We start from the raw sequence: 27,102 nt of genomic DNA, 5'->3' as shown, positions 1-27,102 counted from the left end.
ATCACCCCTGAAGAGCAGGGCGGTGGTACGAACTGGATCACTCCAAAGGAGCAGGGCGGTGGTACCAACTGGATCACTCCTAAAGTGCAGGCCGGTGGGACTAACTGGTTCTCTCCTAAAGAGCAGGGTGGTGGGACTCACTGGATCACTCCTAAATTGCAGCCCGGTGGGACTAACTGGATCACTCCTTCAGAGCAGGGCGGTGGGACTTACTGGATCACTCCTAAAGAGCAGGGCACGGGGACTAACTGATTCACTCCGAAAGAGCAGGGAGGGGGACTAACTGGATCACACCTTAAGAGCTGGGCGGTGGGACTTACTGGATAACTCGTAAAGAGCAGGGCAGGGGCACTAACTGGATCACTCCTAAAGAGCAGGGCGGTGGTACTAACTGGATCACTCCGAAAGAGCAGGGCGGTGGTTCTAACTGGATCAATCCTAAAGTGCAGGGCGGTGGGACTAACTGGTTCTCTCCTAAAGAGCAGGGTGGTGTGACTAACTGAATCTCTCCTAAATAGCAGGGCAGGGGGACTAAATGGATCACTCCTGAAGAGCAGGGCGGTGGGACTAACTGGATCACTCCGAAAGAGCAGGGCGGTGGGACTAACCGGTTCTCTCCTAAAGAGCAGGCCGTTGGGACTAACTGGTTCTCTCCTAAAGAGCAGGGCGGTGGGACTAAAAGGATCACTCCTAAAGAGCAGTGCGGTGGGGCTAACTGGATCACTCCTAAAGAGCAGGGCAGGGGGACTAAAAGGATCACTCCTAAAGAGCAGTGCGGTGGGGCTAACTGGATCACTCCTAAAGAGCAGGGCAGGGGGACTAACTGGATCACTCCTAAAGAGCAGGGCAAGGGGACTAACTGGATCACACCACAGAGCAGTGCGGTGGGGCTAACTGGATCACTCCGAAAGAGCAGGGCAGGGGGACTAACTGGATCACTCCTAAAGAGCAGGGCGGTGGGTCTAACTGGATCACTCCTAAAGAGCAGGGCAGGGGGACTAACTGGATCACTCCTCAATAGCAGGGCGGTTGGACTAACTGGATCACTCCTATAGAGCAGGGCTGTGGGACTAACTGGACCACTCCTAAAGAGCAGGGCAGGTGGACTAACTGGATCACTCCTGAAGAGCAGGGCAGGGGGGGCTAACTGGATCACTCCTTCAGAGCAGGGCGGTGGGACTTACTGGATCACTCCTAAAGAGCAGGGCAGGGGGATGAACTGGATCACTCCCAAAGAGCAGTGCGGAGGGACTAACTGGATCACTCCTAAAGAGCAGTGCGGTGGGACTAACTGGACCACTCCTAAAGAGCAGTGTGGTGGGGCTAACTGGATCACTCCTAAAGAGCAGGGCAGGGGGACTAACTGGATCACTCCGAAAGAGCAGGGCAGTGGTACTAACTGGATAACTCCTTAAGAGCAGGGCAGGGGGGCTAACTGGATCACTCCTAAAGAGCAGGGCAGGGGGACTAACTGGATCACTCCTAAAGAGCAGGGCAGGGGTACTAACTGGATGACTCCTTAAGAGCAGGGCAGGGGGACTAACTGGATCACTCCTGAAGAGCAGGGCAGGGGGGGCTAACTGGATCACTCCTTCAGAGCAGGGCGGTGGGACTTACTGGATCACTCCTAAAGAGCAGGGCAGGGGGATGAACTGGATCACTCCCAAAGAGCAGTGCGGAGGGACTAACTGGATCACTCCTAAAGAGCAGTGCGGTGGGACTAACTGGACCACTCCTAAAGAGCAGTGTGGTGGGGCTAACTGGATCACTCCTAAAGAGCAGGGCAGGGGGACTAACTGGATCACTCCGAAAGAGCAGGGCAGTGGTACTAACTGGATAACTCCTTAAGAGCAGGGCAGGGGGGCTAACTGGATCACTCCTAAAGAGCAGGGCAGGGGGACTAACTGGATCACTCCTAAAGAGCAGGGCAGGGGTACTAACTGGATGACTCCTTAAGAGCAGGGCAGGGGGACTAACTGGATCACTCCTAAAGAGCAGGGCAGGGGGACTAACTGGATCACTCCGAAAGAGCAGGGCAGGGGTACTAACTGGATGACTCCTGAAGAGCAGGGCAGGGGGACTAACTGGATCACTCCTAAAGAGCAGGGCAAGGGGACTAACTGGATGACTCCTTCAGAGCAGGGCGGTGGGACTAACATGATCACTCCTAAAGAGCAGGGCAGGTGGACTAACTGGATCACTCCTAAAGAGCAGTGCGGTGGGACTAACTGGATCACTCTGAAAGAGCAGGGCAGGGGGACTAACTGGATCACTCCTACAGAGCAGTGCGGTGGGACTATCTGGATCACTCCGAAAGAGCAGTGCGGTGGGGCTCACTGGATCACTCCGAAAGAGCAGGGTGTTGGGACGAACTGGATCACTCATAAAGAGCAGGGCGGTGGTACTAACTGGATCACTCTTAAAGAGCAGAGCAGGGGGACTAAATGGATCACTCCTAAAGAGCAGGGCGGTGGGACTAACTGGTTCTCTCCTAAAGAGCAGGGCGGTGGGACTAACTGGATCACTCCTTCAGAGCAGGGCGGTGAGACTAAGTGGATCACTCCGAAAGAGCGGGACGGTGGTTCTAACCGGTTCTCTCCTAAAGAGCAGGCCGTTGGGACTAACTGGTTCTCTCCTAAAGAGCAGGGCGGTGGGACTAACTGGATCACTCCTAAAGAGCAGTGCGGTGGGACTAACTGGATCACTCCTAAAGAGCAGTGCGGTGGGACTAAGTGGATCACTCCTAAAGAGCAATGCTTTGGGATTAACTTGATCAATCCTAAATAGCAGTGCGGTGGGTCTAACGTGACGACTCCTAAAGAGCAGTGTGGTGGGACTAAGTGGATCACTCCTAAAGAGCAGGGCGGTGGTTCTAACTTGTTCACTCCTAAAGAGCAGGGTGGGGGGACTAACTGGATCACTCCTAAAGAGCAGTGCGGTGGGTCTAACTGGATTACTCCTAAAGAGCAGGGCAGGGGGACTAAAAGGATCACTCCTAAAGAGCAGTGCGGTGGGGCCTACTGGATCACTCCGAAAGAGCAGGGTGTTGGGACGAACTGGATCACTCATAAAGAGCAGGGCGGTGGTACTAACTGGATCACTCTTAAAGAGCAGAGCAGGGGGACTAAATGGATCACTCCTAAAGAGCAGGGCGGTGGGACTAACTGGTTCTCTCCTAAAGAGCAGGGTGGTGGGACTAACTGAATCACTCCTAAATAGCAGGGCAGGGGGGCTAACTGGATCAATCCTAAAGAGCATGGCGGTGTTAATAACTGGATCACTTCTAAAGATCTGGGCGGTGGGTCCAAGTGGATCACTTCTAAAGAGCAGGGCGGTGGTTCTAACTTTTTCAATCCTAAAGCGCAGGGTGGGGGGACTAACTGGATCAATCCTAAAGAGCAGAGCAGTGGGACTAAATGGATCACTCCTGAAGAGCAGGCTGGTGGGACTAACTGGGTCACTCCTAAAGAGCAGGGCGGTGGGACTAACTGGTTCTCTCCTAAAGAGCTGGGTGGTGGGAGTAACTGAATCACTCCTAAATAGCAGGGCGGTGGGACTAACTGGATCACTCTTAAAGAGCCGTGCGGTGGGAATAACTGGATCACTCAGAAAGAGCAGGGCAGGGGGACTAACTGGATCACTCCTTCAGAGCAGGGCGGTGAGACTAAGTGGATCACTCCGAAAGAGCAGGACGGTGGTTCTAACTGGATCACTCTTAAAGAGCAGGGCTGTGGGACTAACTGGATCACTCCTTCAGAGCAGGACGGTGAGACTAAGTGGATCACTCCGAAAGAGCAGGACGGTGGTTCTAACTGGTTCTCTCCTAAAGAGCAGGCCGTTGGGACTAACTGGTTCTCTCCTAAAGAACAGGGTGGTGGGACTAACTGGATCACTCCTAAAGAGCAGTGCGGTTGGACGAACTGGATCACTCATAAAGAGCAGGGCGGTGGTACTAACTGGATCACTCCGAAAGAGCAGGGCAGGGGGACTAACTGGATCACTCCTAAAGAGCAGGGCACGGGGACTAACTGGATCACTCCAAACGAGCAGGGAGGGGGACTAACTGGGTCACTCCTAAAGAGCTGGGTGGTGGGAGTAACTGAATCACTCCTAAATAGCAGGGCGGTGGGACTAACTGGATCACTCTTAAAGAGCCGTGCGGTGGGACTAACTGGATCACTCAGAAAGAGCAGGGTGGTGGTCCTAACTGGATCACTCCGAAAGAGCAGGGCAGGGGGACTAACTGGATCACTCCGAAAGAGCAGGGCAGGGGGACTAACTGGATCACTCAGAAAGAGCAGGGTGGTGGTACTAACTGGATCACTCCTAAAGAGCAGGGCAGGGGGACTAACTGGAAACACTCCTTCAGAGCAGGGCGGTGAGACTAATGGATCACTCCGAAAGAGCAGGACGGTGGTTCAAACTGGTTCTCTCCTAAAGAGCAGGCCGTTGGGACTAACTGGTTCTCTCCTAAAGAACAGGGTGGTGGGACTAACTGGATCACTCCTAAAGTGCAGTGCGGTTGGACGAACTGGATCACTCAGAAAGAGCAGGGCGGTGGTACTAACTGGATCACTCCGAAAGAGCAGGGCAGGGGGACTAACTGGATCACTCCTAAAGAGCAGGGCAGGGGGACTAACTGGGTCACTCCTTCAGAGCAGGGCTGTGGGACTTACTGGATCACTCCTAAAGAGCAGGGCAGGGGGACTAACTGGATCACTCCTTCAGAGCAGGGCTGTGGGACTAACTGGATCACTCCTAAAGATCAGGGCAGGGGGACTAACTGGATCACTCCTTCGGAACAGGGCGGTGGGACTAACTGGATCACTCCTAAAGATCAGGGCAGGGGGAACTAACTGGATCACTCCTTCAGAACAGGGCGGTGGGAGTAACTGGATCACTCCTAAAGAGCAGGGCGGTGGGACTAACTGGATCACTCCTAAAGAGCAGGGCGGTGGGACTAACTGGATCACTCCGAAAGAGCAGTGCGGTGGGACGAACTTCATCACTTCTAAAGAGCAGGGCGGTGGGACTAACTGGTTCTCTCCTAAAGAGCAGGGTGGTGGGACTAACTGGATCACTCCTAAAGTGCAGCCCGGTGGGACTAACTGGATCACTCCTTCAGAGCAGGGCGGTGGGACTTACTGGATCACTCCTAAAGAGCAGGGCGGTGGGACTAACTGGATCACTCCTAAATTGCAGCCCGGTGGGACTAACTGGATCACTCCTTCAGAGCAGGGTGGTGGGACTTACTGGATCACTCCTATAGAGCAGGGCACGGGGACTAACTGGATCACTCCAAACGAGCAGGGCACGGGGACTAACTGGATGACTCCGAAAGAGCAGGGAGGGGGACTAACTGGATCACACCTTAAGAGCAGGGCGGTGGTTCTAACTGGATCAATCCTAAAGTGCAGGGCTGGGGGACTAACTGGATCAATCCTGAAGAGCAGAGCAGTGGGACTAAATGGATCACTCCGGAAGAGCAGGGCGATGGGACTAACTGGATCACTCCTAAAGAGCAGGGCGGTGGGACTAACTGGTTCTCTCCTAAAGAGCAGGGTGGTGTGACTAACTGAATCTCTCCTAAATAGCAGGGCAGGGGGACTAAATGGATCACTCCTGAAGAGCAGGGCGTTGGGACTAACTGGATCACTCCGAAAGAGCAGGGCGGTGGGAATAACCGGTTCTCTCCAAAAGAGCAGGCCGTTGGAACTAACTGGATCACTCCGAAAGAGCAGGGCGGTGGGACGAACTGGATCACTCCGAAAGAGCAGGACGGTGGTTCTAACTGGATCACTCTTAAAGAGCAGGGCTGTGGGACTAACTGGATCACTCCTTCAGAGCAGGGCGGTGAGACTAAGTGGATCACTCCGAAAGAGCAGGACGGTGGTTCTAACTGGATCACTCCTAAAGTGCAGTGCGGTTGGACGAACTGGATCACTCATAAAGAGCAGGGCGGTGGTACTAACTGGATCACTCCTAAAGAGCAGGGCAGGGGGACTAACTGGATCACTCCTAAAGAGCAGGGCAGGGGGACTTACTGGATCACTCCTAAAGAGCAGGGCGGTGGTACTAACTGGATCACTCCTAAAGAGCAGGGCGGTGGTACTAACTGGATCACTCCTAAAGAGCAGGGCAGGGGGACTAACTGGGTCACTCCTTCAGAGCAGGGCTGTGGGACTAACTGGATCACTCCTAAAGAGCAGGGCAGGGGGACTAACTGGATCACTCCTTCAGAGCAGGGCGGTGGGACTAACTGGATCACTCCTAAAGAGCAGGGCAGGGGGACTAACTGGATCACTCCTTCAGAGCAGGGCGGTGGGACTTACTGGAAACACTCCGAAAGAGCAGGGCAGGGGGACTAACTGGATCACTCCGAAAGAGCAGGGCGGTGGGACGAACTGGATCACTCCGAAAGAGCAGGGCAGGGGGACTAACTGGATCACTCCGAAAGAGCAGGGCGGTGGGACTAACTGGATCACTCCTAAAGTGCAGCCCGGTGGGACGAACTGGATCACTCCTTCAGAACAGGGCGGTGGGAGTAACTGGATCACTCCTAAAGAGCAGGGTGGTGGGACTAACTGGATCACTCCTAAAGAGCAGGGCGGTGGGACTAACTGGATCACTCCGAAAGAGCAGTGCGGTGGGACGAACTTCATCACTTCTAAAGAGCAGGGCGGTGGGACTTACTGGATCACTCCAAACGAGCAGGGCACGGGGACTAACTGGATGACTCCGAAAGAGCAGGGAGGGGGACTAACTGGATCACACCTTCAGAGCTGGGCGGTGGGACTAACTGGTTCTCTCCTAAAGAGCTGGGTGGTGGGAGTAACTGAATCACTCCTAAATAGCAGGGCGGTGGGACTAACTGGATCACTCTTAAAGAGCCGTGCGGTGGGACTAACTGGATCACTCAGAAAGAGCAGGGCAGGGGGACTAACTGGATCACTCCTTCAGAGCAGGGCGGTGAGACTAAGTGGATCACTCCGAAAGAGCAGGACGGTGGTTCTAACTGGATCACTCTTAAAGAGCAGGGCGTTGGGACTAACTGGTTCTCTCCTAAAGAACAGGGTGGTGGGACTAACTGGATCACTCCTAAAGAGCAGTGCGGTTGGACGAACTGGATCACTCATAAAGAGCAGGGCAGGGGGACTAACTGGATCACTCCGAAAGAGCAGGGCAGGGGGACTAACTGGATCACTCCTAAAGAGCAGGGCTGTGGGACTTACTGGATCACTCCTAAAGAGCAGGGCAGGGGGACTAACTGGATCACTCCTAAAGAGCAGGGCAGGGGGACTAACTGGGTCACTCCTTCAGAGCAGGGCTGTGGGACTTACTGGATCACTCCTAAAGAGCAGGGCAGGGGGACTAACTGGATCACTCCTTCAGAGCAGGGCGGTGGGACTTACTGGAAACACTCCGAAAGAGCAGGGCGGTGGGACGAACTGGATCACTCCGAAAGAGCAGGGCTGTGGGACGAACTGGATCACTCCTAAAGAGCAGTGCGGTGGGTCTAACGTGACGACTCCTAAAGAGCAGTGTGGTGGGACTAAGTGGATCACTCCTAAAGAGCAGTGCGGTGGGGCTAACTGGATCACTCCTAAAGAGCAGTGCGGTGGGGCTAACTGGATCACTCCTAAAGAGCAGGGCAAGGGGACTAACTGGATCACACCACAGAGCAGTGCGGTGGGGCTAACTGGATCACTCCGAAAGAGCAGGGCAGGGGGACTAACTGGATCACTCCTAAAGAGCAGGGCGGTGGGTCTAACTGGATCACTCCTAAAGTGCAGGCCGGTGGGACTAACTGGTTCTCTCCTAAAGAGCAGGGTGGTGGGACTAACTGGATCACTCCTAAAGTGCAGCCCGGTGGGACTAACTGGATCACTCCTTCAGAGCAGGGCGGTGGGACTTACTGGATCACTCCTAAAGAGCAGGGCGGTGGGACTAACTGGATCACTCCTAAATTGCAGCCCGGTGGGACTAACTGGATCACTCCTTCAGAGCAGGGCGGTGGGACTTATTGGATCACTCCTAAAGAGCAGGGCACGGGGACTAACTGGATCACTCCAAACGAGCAGGGCACGGGGACTAACTGGATGACTCCGAAAGAGCAGGGAGGGGGACTAACTGGATCACACCTTAAGAGCTGGGCGGTGGGACTTACTGGATCACTCCTAAAGAGCAGGGCAGGGGGACTAACTGGATCACACCACAGAGCAGGGCGGTGGGTCTAACTGGATCACTCCTGAAGAGCAGGGCAGGGGGACTAACTGGATCACTCCTCAATAGCAGGGCGGTTGGACTAACTGGATCACTCCTAAAGAGCAGGGCTGTGGGACTAACTGGACCACTCCTAAAGAGCAGGGCAGGTGGACTAACTGGATCACTCCTAAAGAGTAGGGCAGGGGGGGCTAACTGGATCACTCCTTCAGAGCAGGGCGGTGGGACTTACTGGATCACTCCTAAAGAGCAGGGCAGGGGGATGAACTGGATCACTCCCAAAGAGCAGTGCGGAGGGACTAACTGGATCACTCCTAAAGAGCAGTGCGGTGGGACTAACTGGACCACTCCTAAAGAGCAGTGTGGTGGGGCTAACTGGATCACTCCTAAAGAGCAGGGCAGGGGGACTAACTGGATCACTCCTAAAGAGCAGGGCAGGGGTACTAACTGGATGACTCCTTAAGAGCAGGGCAGGGGGACTAACTGGATCACTCCGAAAGAGCAGGGCAGGGGTACTAACTGGATGACTCCTTAAGAGCAGGGCAGGGGGACTAACTGGATCACTCCTAAAGAGCAGGGCAAGGGGACTAACTGGATCACTCCTAAAGAGCAGGGCAAGGGGACTAACTGGATCACTCCTACAGAGCAGTGCGGTGGGACTATCTGGATCACTCCTAAAGAGCAGTGCGGTGGGGCTCACTGGATCACTCCGAAAGAGCAGGGTGTTGGGACGAACTGGATCACTCATAAAGAGCAGGGCGGTGGTACTAACTGGATCACTCTTAAAGAGCAGAGCAGGGGGACTAAACGGATCACTCCTAAAGAGCAGGGCGGTGGGACTAACTGGTTCTCTCCTAAAGAGCAGGGTGGTGGGACTAACTGAATCACTCCTTCAGAGCAGGGCGGTGAGACTAAGTGGATCACTCCGAAAGAGCGGGACGGTGGTTCTAACCGGTTCTCTCCTAAAGAGCAGGCCGTTGGGACTAACTGGTTCTCTCCTAAAGAACAGGGTGGTGGGACTAACTGGATCACTCCGAAAGAGCAGTGCGGTGGGACTAACTGGATCACTCCTAAAGAGCAGTGCGGTGGGACTAACTGGATCACTCCTAAAGAGCAATGCTTTGGGACTAACTTGATCAATCCTAAATAGCAGTGCGGTGGGTCTAACGTGACGACTCCTAAAGAGCAGTGTGGTGGGACTAAGTGGATCACTCCTAAAGAGCAGGGCGGTGGTTCTAACTTGTTCACTCCGAAAGAGCAGGGTGGGGGGACTAACTGGATCACTCCTAAAGAGCAGTGCGGTGGGTCTAACTGGATTACTCCTAAAGAGCAGGGCAGGGGGACTAAAAGGATCACTCCTAAAGAGCAGTGCTGTGGGGCTAACTGGATCACTCCTAAAGAGCAGGGCAGGGGGACTAACTGGATCACTCCTAAAGAGCAGGGCAAGGGAACTAACTGGATCACACCACAGAGCAGTGCGGTGGGGCTAACTGGATCACTCCGAAAGAGCAGGGAAAGGGGGACTAACTGGATCACTCCTAAAGAGCAGGGTGGTGGGTCTAACTGGATCACTCCTAAAGAGCAGGGCAGGGGGACTAACTGGATCACTCCTAAAGAGCAGGGCAGGGGGACTAACTGGATCACTCCTAAAGAGCAGGGCAGGTGGACTAACTGGATCACTCCTAAAGAGCAGGGCAGGGGGGGCTAACTGGATCACTCCTTCAGAGCAGGGCGGTGGGACTTACTGGATCACTCCTAAAGAGCAGGGCAGGGGGATGAACTGGATCACTCCCAAAGAGCAGTGCGGAGGGACTAACTGGATCACTCCTAAAGAGCAGTGCGGTGGGACTAACTGGACCACTCCTAAAGAGCAGTGTGGTGGGGCTAACTGGATCACTCCTAAAGAGCAGGGCAGGGGGACTAACTGGATCACTCCTAAAGAGCAGGGCAGGGGTACTAACTGGATGACTCCTTAAGAGCAGGGCAGGGGGGCTAACTGGATCACTCCTAAAGAGCAGGGCAGGGGGACTAACTGGATCACTCCTAAAGAGCAGGGCAGGGGTACTAACTGGATGACTCCTTAAGAGCAGGGCAGGGGGACTAACTGGATCACTCCTAAAGAGCAGGGCAGGGGGACTAACTGGATCACTCCTAAAGAGCAGGGCAGGGGTACTAACTGGATGACTCCTTAAGAGCAGGGCAGGGGTACTAACATGATCACTCCTAAAGAGCAGGGCAGGTGGACAAACTGGATCACTCCTAAAGAGCAGTGCGGTGGGACTAACTGGATCACTCTGAAAGAGCAGGGCAGGGGGACTAACTGGATCACTCCTACAGAGCAGTGCGGTGGGACTATCTGGATCACTCCTAAAGAGCAGTGCGGTGGGGCTCACTGGATCACTCCGAAAGAGCAGGGTGTTGGGACGAACTGGATCACTCATAAAGAGCAGGACGGTGGTATTAACTGGATCACTCTTAAAGAGCAGAGCAGGGGGACTAAATGGATCACTCCTAAAGAGCAGTGCGGTGGGACTAACTGGTTCTCTCCTAAAGAGCAGGGTGGTGGGACTAACTGAATCACTCCTAAATAGCAGGGCAGGGGGGCTAACTGGATCAATCCTAAAGAGCATGGCGGTGTTAATAACTGGATCACTTCTAAAGATCTGGGCGGTGGGTCCAAGTGGATCACTTCTAAAGAGCAGGGCGGTGGTTCTAACTTTTTCAATCCTAAAGCGCAGGGTGGGGGGACTAACTGGATCAATCCTAAAGAGCAGAGCAGTGGGACTAAATGGATCACTCCTGAAGAGCAGGCTGGTGGGACTAACTGGATCACTCCTAAAGAGCAGGGTGGTGGGACTAACTGGATCACTCCTAAAGAGCAGGGCAGGGGGACTAACTGGATCACTCTTAAAGAGCCGTGCGGTGGGAATAACTGGATCACTCAGAAAGAGCAGGGCAGGGGGACTAACTGGATCACTCCTTCAGTGCAGGGCGGTGAGACTAAGTGGATCACTCCGAAAGAGCAGGACGGTGGTTCTAACTGGATCACTCTTAAAGAGCAGGGCTGTGGGGCTAACTGGATCACTCCTTCGGAGCAGGGCGGTGAGACTAAGTGGATCACTCCAGAAGAGCAGGAAGGTGGTTCTAACTGGTTCTCTCCTAAAGAGCAGGCCGTTGGGACTAACTGGATCACTCCTAAAGAGCAGTGCGGTTGGACGAACTGGATCACTCATAAAGAGCAGGGCGGTGGTACTAACTGGATCACTCCGAAAGAGCAGGGCAGGGGGACTAACTGGATCACTCCTAAAGAGCAGGGCAGGGGGACTAACTGGATCACTCCGAAAGAGCAGGGCAGGGGGACTAACTGGGTCACTCCTTCAGAGCAGGGCTGTGGGACTTACTGGATCACTCCTAAAGAGCAGGGCAGGGGGACTAACTGGATCACTCCTAAAGAGCAGGGCAGGGGGACTAACTGGGTCACTCCTTCAGAGCAGGGCTGTGGGACTTACTGGATCACTCCTAAAGAGCAGGGCAGGGGGACTAACTGGATCACTCCTTCGGAACAGGGCGGTGGGACTAACTGGATCACTCCTAAAGAGCAGGGCAGGGGGACTAACTGGATCACTCCTTCAGAACAGGGCGGTGGGAGTAACTGGATCACTCCTAAAGAGCAGTGCGGTGGGACGAACTTCATCACTTCTAAAGAGCAGGCCGGTGGGACTAACTGGTTCTCTCCTAAAGAGCAGGGTGGTGGGACTAACTGGATCACTCTGAAAGAGCAGTGCGGTGGGACGAACTTCATCACTTCTAAAGAGCAGTGCGGTGGGACGAACTTCATCACTTCTAAAGAGCAGGCCGGTGGGACTAACTGGTTCTCTCCTAAAGAGCAGGGTGGTGGGACTAACTGGATCACTCCGAAAGAGCAGTGCGGTGGGACTAACTGGATCACTCCGAAAGAGCAGTGCGGTGGGACGAACTTCATCACTTCTAAAGAGCAGGCCGGTGGGACTAACTGGTTCTCTCCTAAAGAGCAGGGCGGTGGGAGTAACTGGATCACTCCTAAAGAGCAGTGCGGTGGGACGAACTTCATCACTTCTAAAGAGCAGGCCGGTGGGACTAACTGGTTCTCTCCTAAAGAGCAGGGTGGTGGGACTAACTGGATCACTCCGAAAGAGCAGTGCGGTGGGACTAACTGGATCACTCCGAAAGAGCAGTGCGGTGGGACGAACTTCATCACTTCTAAAGAGCAGGCCGGTGGGACTAACTGGTTCTCTCCTAAAGAGCAGGGTGGTGGGACTAACTGGATCACTCTGAAAGAGCAGTGCGGTGGGACGAACTTCATCACTTCTAAATAGCAGGGCGGTGGGACTAACTGGATCACTCCTAAAGAGCCGTGCGGTGGGACTAACTGGAACACTCAGAAAGAGCAGGGCAGGGGGACTAACTGGATCACTCCTTCAGAGCAGGGCGGTGAGACTAAGTGGATCACTCCGAAAGAGCAGGACGGTGGTTCTAACTGGATCACTCTTAAAGAGCAGGGCGGTGGGACTAACTGGATCACTCCTTCAGAGCAGTGCGGTGAGACTAAGTGGATCACTCCGAAAGAGCAGGACGGTGGTTCTAACTGGTTCTCTCCTAAAGAGCAGGGCAGGGGGACTAACTGGATCACTCCTAAAGAGCAGGGCAGGGGGACTAACTGGGTCACTCCTTCAGAGCAGGGCTGTGGGACTTACTGGATCACTCCTAAAGAGCAGGGCAGGGGGACTAACTGGATCACTCCTTCAGAGCAGGGCGGTGGGACTTACTGGAAACACTCCGAAAGAGCAGGGCAGGGGGACTAACTGGATCACTCCTTCGGAACAGGGCGGTGGGACTAACTGGATCACTCCTAAAGAGCAGGGCAGGGGGAACTAACTGGATCACTCCTTCAGAACAGGGCGGTGGGAGTAACTGGATCACTCCTAAAGAGCAGGGCGGTGGGACTAACTGGATCACTCCTAAAGAGCAGTGCGGTGGGACTATCTGGATCACTCCTAAAGAGCAGGGCGGTGGGACTAACTGGATCACTCCGAAAGAGCAGTGCGGTGGGACTATCTGGATCACTCCTAAAGAGCAGTGCGGTGGGGCTCACTGGATCACTCCGAAAGAGCAGGGTGTTGGGACGAACTGGATCACTCATAAAGAGCAGGACGGTGGGACGAACTTCATCACTTCTAAAGAGCAGGCCGGTGGGACTAACTGGATCACTCCTAAAGAGCAGGGCGGTGGGACTAACTGGATCACTCCTAAAGAGCAGTGCGGTGGGACTATCTGGATCACTCCTAAAGAGCAGGGCGGTGGGACTAACTGGATCACTCCGAAAGAGCAGTGCGGTGGGACTATCTGGATCACTCCTAAAGAGCAGTGCGGTGGGGCTCACTGGATCACTCCGAAAGAGCAGGGTGTTGGGACGAACTGGATCACTCATAAAGAGCAGGACGGTGGGACGAACTTCATCACTTCTAAAGAGCAGGCCGGTGGGACTAACTGGTTCTCTCCTAAAGAGCAGGGTGGTGGGACTAACTGGATCACTCCTAAAGAGCAGGGTGGTGGGACTAACTGGATCACTCCGAAAGAGCAGTGCGGTGGGACGAACTTCATCACTTCTAAAGAGCAGGGCGGTGGGACTAACTGGATCACTCCTAAAGTGCAGGCCGGTGGGACTAACTGGTTCTCTCCTAAAGAGCAGGGTGGTGGGACTAACTGGATCACTCCTTCAGAGCAGGGCGGTGGGACTTACTGGATCACTCCTAAAGAGCAGGGCACGGGGACTAACTGGATCACTCCAAACGAGCAGGGCACGGGGACTAACTGGATGACTCCTAAAGAGCAGGGCACGGGGACTAACTGGATGACTCCGAAAGAGCAGGGAGGGGGACTAACTGGATCACAGCTTCAGAGCTGGGCGGTGGGACTTACTGGATAACTCGTAAAGAGCAGGGCAGGGGTACTAACTGGATCACTCCTAAAGAGCAGGGCGGTGGTACTAACTGGATCACTCCGAAAGAGCAGGACGGTGGTTCTAACTGGATCAATCCTAAAGTGCAGGGTGGGGGGACTAACTGGATCAATCCTCAAGAGCAGAGCAGTGGGACTAAATGGATCACTCCGGAAGAGCAGGGGGGTGGGAGTAACTGGATCACTCCAAAAGAGCAGGGCGGTGGGACTAACTGGTTCTCTCCGAAAGAGCAGGGTGGTGTGACTAACTGAATCTCTCCTAAATAGCAGGGCAGGGGGAGTAAATGGATCACTCCTAAGGAGCAGGGCAGGGGGACTAACTGGATCACTCCTAAAGAGCAGGGCGGTGGGACTAAGTGGATCACTCCGAAAGAGCAGGGTGGTGGTTCTAACTGGATCACTCCTAAAGAGCAGGGTGGGGGGACTAACTGGATCAATCCTAAAGAGCAGGGCGGGGGGACTAAATGGATCACTCCTGAAGAGCAAGGCGGTGGGACTAACTGCATCACTCCTAAAGAGCAGTGCGGTGGGACTAAATGGATCACTCATAAGGAGAAGGGCGGTGGTACTAACTGGATCACTCCTAAAGAGCAGGGCGGTGGGACTAACTGGATCACTCCGAAAGAGCAGTGCGGTGGGACGAACTTCATCACTTCTAAAGAGCAGGGCGGTGGGACTAACTGGATCACTCCTAAAGAGCAGGGTGGTGGGACTAACTGGATCACTCCTAAAGTGCAGCCCGGTGGGACTAACTGGATCACTCCTTCAGAGCAGGGCGGTGGGACTTACTGGATCACTCCTAAAGAGCAGGGCACGGGGACTAACTGGATCACTCCAAACGAGCAGGGCACGGGGACTAACTGGATGACTCCTAAAGAGCAGGGCAGGGGGGACTAACTGGATGACTCCGAAAGAGCAGGGAGGGGGACTAACTGGATCACTCCGAAAGAGCAGGGCGGTGGTACTAACTGGATCACTCCGAAAGAGCAGGACGGTGGTTCTAACTGGATCAATCCTAAAGTGCAGGGTGGGGGGACTAACTGGATCAATCCTCAAGAGCAGAGCAGTGGGACTAACTGGATCACTCCAAAAGAGCAGAGCGGTGGGACTAACTGGTTCTCTCCGAAAGAGCAGGGTGGTGTGACTAACTGAATCTCTCCTAAATAGCAGGGCAGGGGGAGTAAATGGATCACTCCTAAGGAGCAGGGCAGGGGGACTAACTGGATCACTCCTAAAGAGCAGGGCGGTGGGACTAAGTGGATCACTCCGAAAGAGCAGGGTGGTGGTTCTAACTGAATCACTCCTAAAGAGCAGGGTGGGGGGACTAACTGGATCACTCCTGAAGAGCAGGGCGGTGGTACTAACTGGATCAATCCTAAAGAGCAGGGCGGGGGGACTAACTGGATCACTCCTGAAGAGCAGGGCGGTGGTACTAACTGGATCACTCCAAAGGAGCAGGGCAGGGGGACTAACTGGATCACACCTAAAGAGCAGGGCGGTGGTACCAACTGGATCACTCCTAAAGTGCAGGCCGGTGGGACTAACTGGTTCTCTCCTAAAGAGCAGGGTGGTGGGACTCACTGGATCACTCCTAAATTGCAGCCCGGTGGGACTAACTGGATCACTCCTTCAGAGCAGGGCGGTGGGACTTACTGGATCACTCCTAAAGAGCAGGGCACGGGGACTAACTGGATGACTCCTAAAGTGCAGGGCACGGGGACTAACTGGATCACACCTTAAGAGCCGTGTGGTGGGACTAACTGGATCACTCCGAAAGAGCAGGGCAGGGTGACGAACTGGAGCACTCCTTCAGAGCAGGTCGGTGAGACTAAGTGGATCACTCCGAAAGAGCAGGACGGTGGTTCTAACTGGATCACTCTTAAAGAGCAGGGCGGTGGGACTAACTGGATCACTCCTAAAGAGCAGTGCGGTGGGACTATCAGGATCACTACTAAAGAGCAGTGCGGTGGGGCTCACTGGATCACTCCGAAAGAGCAGGGCGGTGGGACGAACTGGATCACTCATAAAGAGCAGGGGGGTGGTACTAACTGGATCACTCCAAAAGAGCAGGGCAGGGGGACTAAATGGATCACTCCTAAAGAGCAGGGCAGTGGGACTAACTGGATCACTCTTTAAGAGCAGGGCGGTGGGACTAACTGGATCACTCATGAAGAGCAGGGCGGTGGGACTAACTGGATCACTCCAAAAGAGCTGGGCAGGGGGACTAAATGGATCACTCCTAAGGAGCAGGGCAGGGGGGCTAACTGGATCACTCCTAAAGAGCAGGGCGGTTGGACGGACTGGATCACTCCTGAAGAGCAGGGCGGTGGGATTAACTGTATCACTCCTAAAGAGCAGTGCGGTGGGACTAAATGGATCACTCCTAAGGAGCAGGGCGGCGGTACTAACTGGATCACTCCTGAAGAGCAGGGCGGTGGTACTAACTGGATCACTCCAAAGGAGCAGGGCAGGGGGACTAACTGGATCACTCCTAAAGAGCAGGGCGTTGGTACTAACTGGATCACTCCGAAACAGCAGGGCGGTGGTACTAACTGGATCACTCCGAAACAGCAGGGCGGTGGGACTAAGTGGATCACTCCTAAACAGCAGGGCGGTGGGACTAAGTGGATCACTCCGAAAGAGCAGGGTGGTGGTTCTAACTGGATCACTCCTAAAGAGCAGGGTGGTGGGACTAACTGGATCACTCCTAAAGAGCAGGGCGGTGGTACTAACTCGATCACTCCTCAAGAGCAGGGCGGTTGTACTAACTGGATCAGTCCTAAACAGCAGGGCGGTGGGACTAAGTGGATCACTCCGAAAGAGCAGGGTGGTGGTTCTAACTGGAGCACTCCGAAAGAGCAGGGTGGTGGTTCTAACTGGATCACTCCTGAAGAGCAGGGCGGTGGTACTAACTGGATCACCCCAAAGGAGCAGGGCAGGAGGACTAACGTGATCACTCTTAAAGAGCAGGGCGGTGGTACTAACTGGATCACTCCTAAAGAGCAGGGCGGTGGTACTAACTGGATCACTACTAAACAGCAGGGCGGTGGGACTAAGTGGATCACTCCGAAAGAGCAGGGTGGTGGTTCTAACTGGATCACTCCTAAAGAGCAGGGCGGTGGGACTAACCGTATCACTCCGAAAGAGCAGTGCGGTGGGACGAACTTCATCACTCCTAAAGAGCAGTGCGGTGGGACGAACGGGATCACTCATAAAGAGCAGGGTGGTGTTACTAACTGGATCACTCCTAAAGAGCGGGGCAGGGGGACTAACTGGATCACTCCTAAAGAGCAGGGCAGGGGGACTAACTGGATCAATCCTTCAGAGCAGGGCGGTGGGACTTACTGGATCACTCCTAAAGAGCAGGGCACGGGGACTAACTGGATCACTCCTAAAGAGCAGGGCAGGGGGACTTACTGGATCACTCCTAAAGAGCAGGGCACGGGGACTAACTGGATCACTCCTAAAGAGCAGGGCACGGGGACTAACTGGATGACTCCTAAAGAGCAGGGCACGGGGACTAACTGGATGACTCCTAAAGAGCAGGGAGGGGGACTAACTGGATCACTCCTAAAGAGCAGGGCAGGGGGACAAACTGGATCAATCCTTCAGAGTAGAGCAGAGGGACTTACTGGATCACTCCTAAAGAGCAGGGCAGGGGGACTAACTGGATCACTCCTGAACAGCAGGGCAGGGGGACTAACTGGATCACTCCTTCAGAGCAGGGTGGTGGGACTTACTGGATCACTCCTAAAGAGCAGGGCACGGGGACTAACTGGATGACTCCTAAAGAGCAGGGCACGGGGACTAACCGGATCACTTCTAAAGCACAGGGCGGTGGAACTAACTGGATCACTCCCAAAGAGCAGGGTGGTGGGACTAACTGGATCACTCCCTAAGAGCAGGGCGGTGTGACTAACTGGATCACTCCTAAAGCACAGGGCGGTGGAACTAACTGGATCACTCCCAAAGAGCAGGGCGGTCGGACTAACTGGATCACTCCTAAAGAGCAGGGCGATGGGACTAACTGGATCACTCCTAAAGAGCAGGGCAGTGGGACTAACTGGATCACTCCGAAAGAGCAGGGCGGTGGGACTAACTGGATCACTCCTAAAGAGCAGGGCGGTGGGACTAACTGGATCACTCCTAAAGAGCAAGGCGATGGGACTAACTGGATCACTCCGACAGAGCAGGGCGGTGAGACTAAGTGGATCACTCCGAAAGAGCAGGGCAGGGGGACTAACATGATCACTCCTAAAGAGCAGTGCGGTGGTTCTAAGTGGATCACTGCTAAAGAGCTGTGCGGTGGGGCTCGCTGGATCACTCCGAAAGAGCAGGGCGGTGGGACGAACTGGATCACTCATAAAGAGCAGGGCAGTGGTACTAACTGGATCACTCTTAAAGAGCAGAGCAGGGGGGGGGCTAAATGGATCACTCCGAAAGAGCAGGGCGTTGGACTAACTGGTTCTCTCCAAAAGAGCAGTGCGGTGGGGCTAACTGGATCACTCTGAAAGAGCAGAGCAGGGGTACTAAATGGATCACTCCTAAAGAGCAGGGCGGTGATACTAACTGGATCACTCCTAAAGAGCAGGCGGTGGTTCTAACTGGATCACTCCTAAAGAGCAGGGCGGTGGTACTAACTGGATCACTCCTAAACAGCAGGGCGGTGGTACTAAGTGGATCACTCCGAAAGAGCAGGGTGGTGGTTCTAACTGGATCACTCCTGAAGAGCAGGGCGGTGGGACTAACTGTATCACTCCGAAAGAGCAGTGCGGTGGGACGAACGGGATCACTCATAAAGAGCAGGGCGGTGTTACTAACTGGATCACCCCTAAAGAGCGGGGCAGGGGGACTAACTGGATCACTCCTAAAGAGCAGGGCAGGGGGACTAACTGGATCAATCCTTCAGAGCAGGGCGGTGGGACTTACTGGATCACTCCTAAAGAGCAGGGCACGGGGACTAACTGGATGACTCCTAAAGAGCAGGGCAGGGGGACTAACTGGATCACTCCTGAATAGCAGGGCAGGGGGACTAACTGGATCACTCCTTCAGAGCAGGGTGGTGGGACTTACTGGATCACTCCTAAAGAGCAGGGCAGGGGGACTAACTGGATGACTCCTAAAGAGCAGGGCACGGGGACTAACTGGATCACTTCTAAAGCACAGGGCGGTGGAACTAACTGGATCACTCCCAAAGAGCAGGGCGGTGGGACTAACTGGATCACTCCCTAAGAGCAGGGCGGTGTGACTAACTGGATCACTCCTAAAGCACAGGGCGGTGGAACTAACTGGATCACTCCCAAAGAGCAGGGCGTTCGGACTAACTGGATCACTCCTAAAGAGCAGGGCGATGGGACTAACTGGATCACTCCTAAAGAGCAGGGCAGTGGGACTAACTGGATCACTCCGAAAGAGCAGGGCGGTGGGACTAACTGGATCACTCCTAAAGAGCAGGGCGGTGGGACGAACTGGATCACTCCTAAAGAGCAAGGCGATGGGACTAACTGGGTCACTCCGACAGAGCAGGGCGGTGAGACTAAGTTGATCACTCCGAAAGAGCAGGGCAGGGGGACTAACATGATCACTCCTAAAGAGCAGTGCGGTGGTTCTAAGTGGATCACTGCTAAAGAGCTGTGCGGTGGGGCTAGCTGGATCACTCCGAAAGAGCAGGGCGGTGGGACGAACTGGATCACTCATAAAGAGCAGGGCAGTGGTACTAACTGGATCACTCTTAAAGAGCAGAGCAGGGGGGGGGGCTAAATGGATCACTCCTAAAGAGCAGGGCGGTGGGACTAACTGGTTCTCTCCAAAAGAGCAGTGCGGTGGGGCTAACTGGATCACTCTTAAAGAGCAGAGCAGGGGTACTAAATGGATCACTCCTAAAGAGCAGGGCGGTGATACTAACTGGATCACTCCTAAAGAGCAGGGCGGTGGTTCTAACTGGATCACTCCTAAAGAGCAGGGTGGGGGGACTAACTGGATCACTCCTAAAGAGCAGGGTGGGGGTCTAAGTGGATCACTCTTAAAGAGCAGTGTGGTTGTTCTAACTTGATAACTCCTAAAGAGCTGGGTGGGGGGACTAACTGGATCAATCCTAAAGAGCAGGGCTGTGGTCCTAACTGGACCACTCCTAAAGAGCAGTGCGGTGGGACTAACTGGATCACTCCTAAAGAGCAGGGCAGGGGGACTAACTGGATCACTCCAAAAGAGCAGGGCAGGGGGACTAACTGGATCACTCCTAAAGGGCAGGGAGGGGGACTAACTGGATCACTCCGAAAGAGCAGGGCAGGGGGGCTAACTTGAACAGTCCTAAAGAGCAGGGCAGGGGGACTAACTGGATCACTCCTAAAGAGCAGGGCAGGGGGACTAACTAGATCACTCGTAAAGAGCAGGGCAAGGGGACTAACTAGATCACTCCTTAAGAGCAGGGCGGTGGGTCTAACTGGATCACTCCTAAAGAGCAGGGCAGGGGGACGAACTGTATCACTCCGAAAGAACATTGCAGGGGGACTAACTGGATCACTCCGAAAGAGCAGGGCGGTGGGACAAACTGGATCACTCCGAAAGAGCAGGGCAGGGGGACTAGCTGGATCACTCCTAAAGAGCAGGGCAGGGGGACTAACTGGATCACTCCTAAAGAGCAGGGCGGTGGGACTAACTGGATCACTCCTGAAGAGCAGGGCAGGGGGACTAACTGGATCACTCCTAAAGAGCAGGGAGGGGGACTAACTGGATCACTCCTTAAGAGCAGGGCAGGGGGACTAACTGGATCACTCCTGAAGAGCAGGGCAGGGGAACTAACTGGATCACTCCTAAAGAGCAGGGCGGTAGGACTAACTGGGTCACTCCTGAAGAGCAGGGCAGGGGGACTAACTCGATCACTCCTAAAGAGCAGGGCAGGGGGATGAACTGGATCACTCCTAAAGAGCAGGGCATGGGGACTAACTGGATGACTCCTAAAGAGCAGGGAGGGGGACTAACTGGATCACTTCTAAAGAGCAGGGCAGGGGGACAAACTGGATCAATCCTTCAGAGTAGGGCAGTGGGACTTACTGGATCACTCCTAAAGAGCAGGGCAGGGGGACTAACTGGATCACTCCTGAACGGCAGGGCAGGGGGACTAACTGGATCTCTCCTTCAGAGCAGGGTGGTGGGACTTACTGGATCACTCCTAAAGAGCAGGGCGGGGGGACTAACTGGATGACTCCTAAAGAGCAGGGCACGGGGACTAACTGGATGACTCCTAAAGAGCAGGGCACGGGGACTAACTGGATCACTTCTAAAGCACAGGGCGGTGGAACTAACTGGATCACTCCCAAAGAGCAGGGTGGTGGGACTAACTGGATCACTCCCTAAGAGCAGGGCGGTGTGACTAACTGGATCACTCCTAAAGCACAGGACGGTGGAACTAACTGGATCACTCCCAAAGAGCAGGGCGGTCGGACTAACTGGATCACTCCTAAAGAGCAGGGCGATGGGACTAACTGGATCACTCCTAAAGAGCAGGGCAGTGGGACTAACTGGATCACTCCGAAAGAGCAGGGCGGTGGGACTAACTGGATCACTCCTAAAGAGCAGGGCGGTGGGACTAACTGGATCACTCCGACAGAGCAGGGCGGTGAGACTAAGTGGATCACTCCGAAAGAGCAGGGCAGGGGGACTAACATGATCACTCCTAAAGAGCAGTGCGGTGGTTCTAAGTGGATCACTGCTAAAGAGCTGTGCGGTGGGGCTCGCTGGATCACTCCGAAAGAGCAGGGCGGTGGGACGAACTGGATCACTCATAAAGAGCAGGGCAGTGGTACTAACTGGATCACTCTTAAAGAGCAGAGCAGGGGGGGGGCTAAATGGATCACTCCTAAAGAGCAGGGCGTTGGACTAACTGGTTCTCTCCAAAAGAGCAGTGCGGTGGGGCTAACTGGATCACTCTTAAAGAGCAGAGCAGAGCAGGGGTACTAAATGGATCACTCCTAAAGAGCAGGGCGGTGATACTAACTGGATCACTCCTAAAGAGCAGGGCGGTGGTTCTAACTGGATCACTCCTAAAGAGCAGGGTGGGGGGACTAACTGGATCACTCCTAAAGAGCAAGGTGGGGGTCTAAGTGGATCACTCTTAAAGAGCAGTGTGGTTGTTCTAACTTGATAACTCCTAAAGAGCTGGGTGGGGGGACTAACTGGATCAATCCTAAAGAGCAGGGCTGTGGTCCTAACTGGACCACTCCTAAAGAGCAGTGCGGTGGGACTAACTGGATCACTCCTAAAGAGCAGGGCAGGGGGACTAACTGGATCACTCCAAAAGAGCAGGGCAGGGGGACTAACTGGATCACTCCTAAAGGGCAGGGAGGGGGACTAACTGGATCACTCCGAAAGAGCAGGGCAGGGGGGCTAACTTGATCACTCCTAAAGAGCAGGGCAGGGGGACTAACAGGATCACTCCTAAAGAGCAGGGCAGGGGGACTAACTAGATCACTCGTAAAGAGCAGGGCAGGGGGACTAACTTCATCACTTCTAAAGAGCAGTGCGGTGGGACTAACTGGATCACTCAAAAAGAGCAGGGCAAGGGGACTAACTAGATCACTCCTTAAGAGCAGGGCGGTGGGTCTAACTGGATCACTCCTAAAGAGCAGGGCAGGGGGACGAACTGTATCACTCCGAAAGAACATTGCAGGGGGACTAACTGGATCACTCCGAAAGAGCAGGGCGGTGGGACAAACTGGATCACTCCGAAAGAGCAGGGCAGGGGGACTAGCTGGATCACTCCTAAAGAGCAGGGCAGGGGGACTAACTGGATCACTCCTAAAGAGCAGGGCGGTGGGACTAACTGGATCACTCCTGAAGAGCAGGGCAGGGGGACTAACTGGATCACTCCTAAAGAGCAGGGAGGGGGACTAACTGGATCACTCCTTAAGAGCAGGGCAGGGGGACTAACTGGATCACTCCTGAAGAGCAGGGCAGGGGAACTAACTGGATCACTCCTAAAGAGCAGGGCGGTGGGACTAACTGGGTCACTCCTGAAGAGCAGGGCAGGGGAACTAACTGGATCACTCCTAAAGAGCAGGGCGGTGGGACTAACTGGGTCACTCCTGAAGAGCAGGGCAGGGGAACTAACTGGATCAATCCTAAAGTGCAGGTCGGTGGGACTAACTGGGTCTCTCCTGAAGAGCAGGGCAGGGGAACTAACTGGATCACTCCTGAAGAGCAGGGCGGTGGGACTAACTGGGTCACTCCTGAAGAGCAGGGCAGGGGGACTAACTGGATCACTCCTAAAGAGCAGGGCAGGGGGATGAACTGGATCACTCCTAAAGAGCAGGGCATGGGGACTAACTGGATGACTCCTAAAGAGCAGGGAGGGGGACTAACTGGATCACTTCTAAAGAGCAGGGCAGGGGGACAAACTGGATCAATCCTTCAGAGTAGGGCAGTGGGACTTACTGGATCACTCCTAAAGAGCAGGGCAGGGGGACTAACTGGATCACTCCTGAACGGCAGGGCAGGGGGACTAACTGGATCTCTCCTTCAGAGCAGGGTGGTGGGACTTACTGGATCACTCCTAAAGAGCAGGGCACGGGGACTAACTGGATGACTCCTAAAGAGCAGGGCACGGGGACTAACTGGATGACTCCTAAAGAGCAGGGCACGGGGACTAACTGGATCACATCTAAAGCACAGGGCGGTGGAACTAACTGGATCACTCCCAAAGAGCAGGGTGGTGGGACTAACTGGATCACTCCCTAAGAGCAGGGCGGTGTGACTAACTGGATCACTCCTAAAGCACAGGGCGGTGGAACTAACTGGATCACTCCCAAAGAGCAGGGCGATGGGACTAACTGGATCACTCCTAAAGAGCCGGGCAGTGGGACTAACTGGATCACTCCGAAAGAGCAGGGCGGTGGGACTAACTGGATCACTCCTAAAGAGCAGGGCGGTGGGACTAACTGGATCACTCCGACAGAGCAGGGCGGTGAGACTAAGTGGATCACTCCGAAAGAGCAGGGCAGGGGGACTAACATGATCACTCCTAAAGAGCAGTGCGGTGGTTCTAAGTGGATCACTGCTAAAGAGCTGTGCGGTGGGGCTCGCTGGATCACTCCGAAAGAGCAGGGCGGTGGGACGAACTGGATCACTCATAAAGAGCAGGGCAGTGGTACTAACTGGATCACTCTTAAAGAGCAGAGCAGGGGGGGGCTAAATGGATCACTCCTAAAGAGCAGGGCGTTGGACTAACTGGTTCTCTCCAAAAGAGCAGTGCGGTGGGGCTAACTGGATCACTCTTAAAGAGCAGAGCAGAGCAGGGGTACTAAATGGATCACTCCTAAAGAGCAGGGCGGTGATACTAACTGGATCACTCCTAAAGAGCAGGGCGGTGGTTCTAACTGGATCACTCCTAAAGAGCAGGGTGGGGGGACTAACTGGATCACTCCTAAAGAGCAAGGTGGGGGTCTAAGTGGATCACTCTTAAAGAGCAGTGTGGTTGCTCTAACTTGATCACTCCAAAAAAGCTGGGTGGGGGGACTAACTGGATCAATCCTAAAGAGCAGGGCTGTGGTCCTAACTGGATCACTCCTGATGAGCAGTGCGGTGGGACTAACTGGATCACTCCTAAAGAGCAGGGCAGGGGGACTAATTGGATCACTCCAAAAGAGCAGGGCAGGGGGACTAACTGGATCACTCCTAAAGGGCAGGGAGGGGGACTAACTGGATCACTCCGAAAGAGCAGGGCAGGGGGGCTAACTTGATCACTCCTAAAGATCAGGGCAGGGGGACTAACTGGATCACTCCTAAAGAGCAGGGCAGGGGGACTAACTGGATCACTCCTAAAGAGCAGGGCAGGGGGACTAACTTCATCACTTCTAAAGAGCAGGGCGGTGGTACTAACTGGATCACTCCTAAGGAGCAGGGCGGTGGGACTAACTGGGTCACTCCTGAAGAGCAGGGCAGGGGAACTAACTGGATCAATCTTAAAGTGCAGGTCGGTGGGACTAACTGGGTCTCTCCTGAAGAGCAGGGCAGGGGAACTAACTGGATCACTCCTAAAGAGCAGGGCGGTGGGACTAACTGGATCACTCCTAAGGAGCAGGGCGGTGGGACTAACTGGGTCACTCCTGAAGAGCAGGGCAGGGGAACTAACTGGATCAATCCTAAAGAGCAGGGCAGGGGGACTAACTGGATCACTCCTGAAGAGCAGGGCAGGGGGACTAACTGGATCACTCCTAAAGAGCAGGGAGGGGACTAACTGGATCACTCCTTAAGAGCAGGGCAGGGGGACTAACTGGATCACTCCTGAAGAGCAGGGCAGGGGGACTAACTGGATCACTCCTAAAGAGCAGGGCGGTGGGACCAACTGGATCACTCCTAAGGAGCAGGGCGGTGGGACTAACTGGGTCACTCCTCAAGAGCAGGGCAGGGGAACTAACTGGATCAATCCTAAAGTGCAGGTCGGTGGGACTAACTGGGTCTCTCCTGAAGAGCAGGGCAGGGGAACTAACTGGATCACTCCTAAAGAGCAGGGCGGTGGGACTAACTGGGTCACTCCTAAAGAGCAGGGCGGTGGGACTAACTGGATCACTCCTAAAGAGCAAGGCGATGGGACTAACTGGATCACTCCGACAGAGCAGGGCGGTGAGAATAAGTGGATCACTCCGAAAGAGCAGGGCAGGGGGACTAACATGATCACTCCTAAAGAGCAGTGCGGTGGTTCTAAGTGGATCACTGCTAAAGAGCTGTGCGGTGGGGCTCGCTGGATCACTCATAAAGAGCAGGGCAGTGGTACTAACTGGATCACTCTTAAAGAGCAGAGCAGGGTGGGGGGGCTAAATGGAACACTCCTAAAGAGCAGGGCGTTGGACTAACTGGTTCTCTCCAAAAGAGCAGTGCAGGGGGGGCTAAATGGATCACTCTTAAAGAGCAGAGCAGGGGTACTAAATGGATCACTCCTAAAGAGCAGGGCGGTGATACTAACTGGATCACTCCTAAAGAGCAGGGCGGTGGTTCTAACTGGATCACTCCTAAAGAGCAGGGTGGGGGGACTAACTGGATCACTCCTAAAGAGCAGGGTGGGGGTCTAAGTGGATCACTCTTAAAGAGCAGTGTGGTTGTTCTAACTTGATCACTCCTAAAGAGCTGGGTGGGGGGACTAACTGGATCAATCCTAAAGAGCAGGGCTGTGGTCCTAACTGGATCACTCCTAAAGAGCAGTGCGGTGGGACTAACTGGATCACTCAAAAAGAGCAGGGCAGGGGGACTAAATGGATCACTCCTAAAGAGCAGGGCAAGGGGACTAACCAGATCACTCCTTAAGAGCAGGGCGGTGGGACTTACTGGATCACTCCTAAAGAGCAGGGCGGTGGTACTAACTGGTTCACTCCTAAAGAGCAGGGTGGGGGGACTAACTGGATCACTCCTAAAGAGTAGGGTGGTGGGACTAACTGGGTCAATCCTAAAGAGCAGGGCGGTGGGTCTAACTGGATCACTCCTAAAGAGCAGGGTAGGGGACTAAACGGATCACTCCTGAAGAGCAGGGCGGTGGGACTAACTGGATCACTCCTAAAGAGCAGGGCGGTGGGTCTAACTGGATCACTCCTAAAGAGCAGGGCAGGGGGACGAACTGTATCACTCCGAAAGAACATTGCAGGGGGACTAACTGGATCACTCCGAAAGAGCAGGGCGGTGGGACAAACTGGATCACTCCGAAAGAGCAGGGCAGGGGGACTAGCTGGATCACTCCTAAAGAGCAGGGCAGGGGGACTAACTGGATCACTCCTAAAGAGCAGGGCGGTGGGAATAACTGGATCACTCCTGAAGAGCAGGGCAGGGGGACTAACTGGATCACTCCTAAAGAGCAGCGAGGGGGACTAACTGGATCACTCCTTAAGAGCAGGGCAG

At 54.4% G+C, this 27,102-nt stretch overlaps 1 protein-coding gene across 1 annotated transcript in view; it reads right to left on the bottom strand.

Annotated features, from left to right (window-relative positions):
- LOC137368860 (uncharacterized) overlaps window positions 1-27,102 on the bottom strand; it is a 49,653-nt gene that overhangs the window by 6,789 nt on the left and 15,762 nt on the right. Inside the window, exons 11-30 of the mRNA XM_068029066.1 lie at window positions 26,539-26,799; window positions 25,025-25,214; window positions 23,761-24,381; window positions 21,382-21,572; window positions 21,023-21,211; window positions 19,402-19,591; window positions 17,961-18,115; window positions 17,638-17,790; window positions 16,378-17,503; window positions 15,874-15,944; window positions 15,186-15,379; window positions 15,010-15,091; window positions 13,643-13,940; window positions 11,805-12,631; window positions 10,617-10,986; window positions 8,996-9,678; window positions 8,168-8,392; window positions 5,254-5,838; window positions 2,958-3,391; window positions 321-654 (exon numbers count right to left, since the gene is read on the bottom strand). Of these exons, the coding sequence (XP_067885167.1) occupies window positions 321-654; window positions 2,958-3,391; window positions 5,254-5,838; window positions 8,168-8,392; window positions 8,996-9,678; window positions 10,617-10,986; window positions 11,805-12,631; window positions 13,643-13,940; window positions 15,010-15,091; window positions 15,186-15,379; window positions 15,874-15,944; window positions 16,378-17,503; window positions 17,638-17,790; window positions 17,961-18,115; window positions 19,402-19,591; window positions 21,023-21,211; window positions 21,382-21,572; window positions 23,761-24,381; window positions 25,025-25,214; window positions 26,539-26,799 (7,179 nt within the window). The remainder of the gene's footprint in view (window positions 1-320; window positions 655-2,957; window positions 3,392-5,253; window positions 5,839-8,167; window positions 8,393-8,995; window positions 9,679-10,616; window positions 10,987-11,804; window positions 12,632-13,642; window positions 13,941-15,009; window positions 15,092-15,185; window positions 15,380-15,873; window positions 15,945-16,377; window positions 17,504-17,637; window positions 17,791-17,960; window positions 18,116-19,401; window positions 19,592-21,022; window positions 21,212-21,381; window positions 21,573-23,760; window positions 24,382-25,024; window positions 25,215-26,538; window positions 26,800-27,102) is intronic.

Source organism: Heterodontus francisci, chromosome 4 (assembly GCF_036365525.1).
Source record: "Heterodontus francisci isolate sHetFra1 chromosome 4, sHetFra1.hap1, whole genome shotgun sequence".
NCBI classification, from domain to species: Eukaryota; Metazoa; Chordata; class Chondrichthyes; order Heterodontiformes; family Heterodontidae; genus Heterodontus; species Heterodontus francisci.
Note: the sequence above shows the minus strand (reverse complement) of the source record. Positions and strands in the feature narration are given on the sequence as shown.